We start from the raw sequence: 5,337 nt of genomic DNA on the forward strand, positions 1-5,337 counted from the left end.
GTGACGTATCAAAAGATTGTATTCAGTCAATGAAAAACAAATAAATATAGCTTATACACATTTATAAGTCCCTATGCAATTAGATACATGTGAAAAGGGATCCCCGCAAGAGAGATATGTTGTGTCAAATGACCAACAATTATGATTAATACAATTTCATACAATAAATAATTACAAAAGGGAAGGATTCAATCTGGGTACTGTAATTTATTAAAAATACCACGGTAGTAACATAATCAAATGATTTCATAAAAGCCCCAAAAAGGGAAAAAGGAAAGGGGGGGGGGGAGTGCTTAAGGGTGTGTAAAGGAGGAATGAACACAGTTAAGAAGACAGGTGATAGGTACAATAATTTCCAGCAAAGTCAAATTAATACAAATGCATACGCCCAAAAGTCAGGGCACACAATGATGACTAACTGAACAATTAAACTTTCAACAGACACACAATCAATTTAAAGCTGTAAAGGGCATGTGCCGGAAGTTTGAGGAAATAGCCGTCGACGTTTCGACCCCTATAAGTAGGCCACGTTCAGTCCTTGAGTGGGGTCTTCATCAGGACAAAAACAGGGAAGAGTGAGGGGCAATCCTGTCAGATAAATTAATAATGAATTAATAAATGTGTTTGTATTATTCAAGTACACCGTGGTCATCTTATTTAGACCATGATGCAGTTTACATATACATTAGAAAATTACCATGGAGTCGTGGCCCAGCTGGGCTCAGGACGTGGAAATATGATGGACTGTGCGTAGGTCACATGTCGATCACGGCGTGATTTATTGGTAAAGCTACAGAGGAGAAAGGACAACCGGTGAGAAAGGGGCCCTTAACATCACTGTTGGTTAAACAACCAAATTTTAGTTAAGACCTATATCTAATCTGGTAAGTGGGAGTACCTCAGATGAAGAAGCTGGTGGAAAGAACCCCCATTCATAAAGGGATATGTCTAATGATATACAACTATCTGCAGAACAAATTGGCACGGACTACAAGTCCCAATGTTGCAAAATAAGGCTAGCAGATATCTTATAGCCGATGGATTGGTATAAGAGTTACAGCATATGAGTTTTAAAAAAAACAAGTACAAGGGTCGTCCCTTCAGTTATACAGCTAAACGAGTATTTGACATACCTGTATTTGATGATAAACAGTAGTTTTCAAACGTTAATCCAATTAACCTCATCAGAGTCGCAAAGCCAACAAGTCTGTCGGCAACCGAAAGCTTGCAGACAGCGCAAGTGGTGCTGCCGCAATTTCAGACCCAGTGAAGGTAAATCTAAGGGAGACCAAGGATTGGCGGTTAGGGACATGAGAAAAACGGTTTGTGGATAAACTACGCTGTTTATTTAACAGAAGAAAATCCCAGTATTACAATTGTGGCACTCCTCTCTCAATGGTCTCAAAGCCAAATGAGATTCGATTACGAGTGCTCTGTAGGATTATCTCAAAGCCTAAAGAAATTGAATTGCAAGTTATTACATCAAAGGGGCAATCCCTTCAATTATACAAAGAAACGCGGTATGTGCGCGTGCTAAACATACCTGTACTTAAGACGAGTGTTGCTGGGCACTCTCACAAAACACTCATTGGAAACGCAAAATCTGCAGCTAATAGCTTACAGACAGCGTGGGTTAAGCTGCCATATGGTCAGACAGGATTGAGGGTGAGTCTGAGGAAAAATGGAGGGGATTGGCGGTTATGAGCAAGTCTCAACGATTGTAAGGGTTGTGTAAAAACCGCTGCTGAGGCACCTACCAGAACACAGGCACAGCGTCCGTGGACAGTAACTCCGCAACTCCAACTACGCGGAGTTACAGAGGCGGAGTCAAAAATAAAGACACCGCCCAGTGATAGAAATGGAAAAGTCACTTGGTTCACTACCGCGATCGTCACTGATCAGTAAACAGGAATTCACTCCAAAGTGAGGTCCGGTCACAAGGGTATTTCTATCATTCGTACACTTACAATTGAAAGAAAATTCATGAATCAGTTTGGACGACCCGCGCAACTCTCCAGCATGAGGTTGAAAGCGGGCTGTTATTACGAAAAAGGACCTGAATGGTGGGAAACATTGGGTGTTGTGAAACCCAGGGTATATACGACAGGAATGTAGATCATGAATATTCATCAACTCATTACAGTGATATTAGAAAAAAGGTTAGTCTTTGAGAAAATAATGATGGAATTGGCGCTATCCATGCAACTCTCGAACATGAGGTTATAAACGGATAGTTGTTATTGGAAAGACACAGCCCGATGGGCTAAATGATAATAGGCATTTAGTGTAGTAAGGTCGTGAGCCTGTAAGAAAAGAATATAAATTACAAAATTGGTTAAAAACATTGGGAAAACAACAGAACTGACACCAGCCGTGCAACTCTCAAACATGAGGTTGAAGACAGGCTGTTGACTTAAAGAGGCCATGGCCAATAACAATAAAGCGTTGTATGTTAGTATTTCAACAAGCCATCCAACATGATTTGTCATATGAACAATCACCTGATTCAGAATGCCTGCTAAGTTCTCAAACATGGGGAGGTCATTGAATAACATAATGGGCGAATGGCTTAATTGAGTGGTACAGGGACAGGAATCATTATCACACATACCTTGGCAATAAATAACCCTAGTTGAGTTAAGAAAAACCATAAGTCACTCGATCAACCAAAAGCAGCCAACTGTGCTAGACTGCCTTCTTGTTCATTGAGGCCATTTTTGATTGAGTCTAAGAGGGACATCCATTTGGATTCACGGGTGTTTAGTACAGTCAATACATTACCTCCTCTTCTCCACAGAGAGACCTTTTCAATCACAAACCATCTCAATTCTGAGACAGCATGCCCAGCCATTTGCCAGTGTTCTACTAGCAGGGCACCTACCACATTGCAGCGTAACCTGCTGCTGTGGGACGATATGCGTGACTTAATTTTCCGTTGTGTTTGTCCCACATATATCTGTCTACATGGGCATAGGACAATATAGATCACACAACTTGAGTTGCAATTTGTGTGATGTTTTAAACTGTAAGAACGTCCACCATGATCAAAACTCTTAATCTGCATGGTGGTCTCGCATGCTGAGCATGTTCCACATCTGTAATGTCCCAACACTGGAGGCAGATTCCACATACTTGTAAGAGTGGGTTGACTCGCAGGTTCCAAATACGAGTGGACCACCATGTCTCGTATGTTTTTGGCCCTCTTGAAGGAATGCAGAGGGAACTGCGTCTGTTTAATCTCATCTGACACAATGGACCAGTTCTTATTGATGATCCGTTTTACTTCATTACTCCGTGTGGAGAAGGTAGTTACACAGATGATACGGTCCATTTCAGATTGATCCCTGTGTTCCGGATTTAACAAAATATCGCGTGGATTATACCAGGCTCTTTCCTAGCACGTCTCACCATTTTAGATGGATACCCTCTTGAGATGAGGCGCTCACTTAGGATCTCAGATTCTTGAATGTAGTTTCCAGGAGTGAGAAATTGGCCGACTGGGAGATTATCTTTTAGCCCTCGAGGATGGTGACTTCCATATTGCAGTAAGGAATTGCGCTCCGATGGTTTCCTGAATAAGGTGGTTAATAAACGATTGTCTTCCAAGTAGATTGAGATATCTAGGAAAGGAATCTTCTCATTACTAGAGTCCATCGTGAATTGGATATGGGGGTTCCTGGAATTAAGCCACACGTGAAACTCCAAAAGGAGTTCCTTACTTCCCTCCCAGATGCAAAGCACATCATCTATGTATCTGACCCAGACGGTCAGACTACTGTGAAAAGGATTGTCATTAGAAAAAATGTATTGATGTTCAAAATGATCCATAAAGATGATAGCCAGATTTGGAGCGAAGGTAGCCCCCATGGCTACCCCCTTAGTCTGTAAATAGAAGTTTTCTTGAAAGATGAAAAAATTCTGTCGCATGGCGATGCTCAGTAATTCGATTATGAAATCGGTTGGAACCTGGACAGGTGCAGGTCGCTTGTCTAAGGCTTGTCTCATTACTTCCAAAGCATTGAGTTGAGGGATGCTGGTATAAAGCGAAATAATATCCCATGTCACCAGGAGTTCGTTATCCGGATTGAAAGGCCTTTCATCAATGAGGTTGATAGTTTGTGTGGTGTCCCGAATATACGCCTTGGTGTTAAGAGCAATGGGTTTCAAGAAAAAATCCACGTATTTACACAGAGGTTCTAGCATGGACCCACAGCCTGATACTATTGGGCGGCCGGGTGGGCTCTCTAGGCTCTTATGTACCTTAGGTAAGGTATATATAGTAGCAAGTCGGGGACATTTTTGATTAAGGAATTTGAATTCCTGCTCACTGAGAAAGCCAGCATCCAATCCCTTTTGGGTAGCTTCCAGAATGGTGGTTGCCAAATCACGTGAGGGGTCAGTGGATAGTAGCTGGTAGCTCACTCCATCTGACAATTGTCTATAGATTTCCTCTTTATATTTACAAAGGTCCTGGATAACAATTGCCCCGCCTTTATCGGCGGGCTTGATGACGACTTCTTTGTTTTTGCACAACTCTGTCAATGCCTTTTTCTCCTTTTTAGGCAGATTCTGTTTGACAAATTTTCGTTGGTCCAATGCTCGGTCTACTGCAGAGGTCACAATTTCTTCAAAAGCCAAAATCTTATGGCTCATGGCATAGGTCGGTGGAAAGAAGGTGGAGGGTTCTCTAAGACCTGTGATGGAGCTGCGTTGTCTTGTGGTTTGGTTCCGAAAGTAATATCTTAACCTAATTTTTCTGAAAAATCTATACAGTTCAGCTTTTAGCAGAAATTTATTAGGTGGAGCAGTGGGGACATAAGAGAGGCCTCTACTCAAGACTTTAGTCTCGTCTTCATCTAAGTTGTGATGAGAGATGTTAATCACAGGATTGGGAGATGATTCACTACTGTCTGATGTGATAGGTGGCATAATCTGATCTTGGATAGATGCGTGGTTCACCACCTGTAGGTGTTTCTCCTGGTAGAGATTTCTCCGTGGGCTTCGGGACGGAATGTCACTCGTTTCTGCTGTTTGCCTCTGTTGCCTTCCCAACCGCCAGGGTTTTGTGGTTGTTGGCCACGTGCTTGACCTCTCATCCAAGAGTTGCCACGACCTCGTGGGGGCCGCCATTGACCGCGGCCTTGATCTAAAAAAGGCTGCTGAAATTGAGGAGGATACTGTTGGTATCCCAGCTCTTGGGGTGGATAATTGTAGGAAGTGCTTGGTCCTGCTTCCACGTCACTACCCGAGCTATAAGAGGAGTCCAAAAACGTTGTAAAATTACGTCTTCCTCTATAGCCACCGCGAGTGCGGTTTGTGAAACTGCCTTGATTATCC

At 42.6% G+C, this 5,337-nt stretch overlaps 1 protein-coding gene across 1 annotated transcript; it reads right to left on the minus strand.

Moving 5' to 3' along the window:
- Positions 1–3,357: 3,357 nt before the first annotated feature.
- LOC147724475 (uncharacterized) lies at positions 3,358–5,130 on the minus strand. The gene has a single exon (XM_086918052.1). It carries the CDS (start codon positions 5,128–5,130, stop codon positions 3,358–3,360), a length of 1,773 nt encoding a protein of 590 aa, XP_086774178.1.
- Between the last annotated feature and the right edge of the window lie 207 nt (positions 5,131–5,337).

Source organism: Lissotriton vulgaris, chromosome 4_1 (genome assembly GCF_964263255.1).
Source record: "Lissotriton vulgaris chromosome 4_1, aLisVul1.2, whole genome shotgun sequence".
In the NCBI taxonomy this organism is placed as follows: Eukaryota; Metazoa; Chordata; class Amphibia; order Caudata; family Salamandridae; genus Lissotriton; species Lissotriton vulgaris.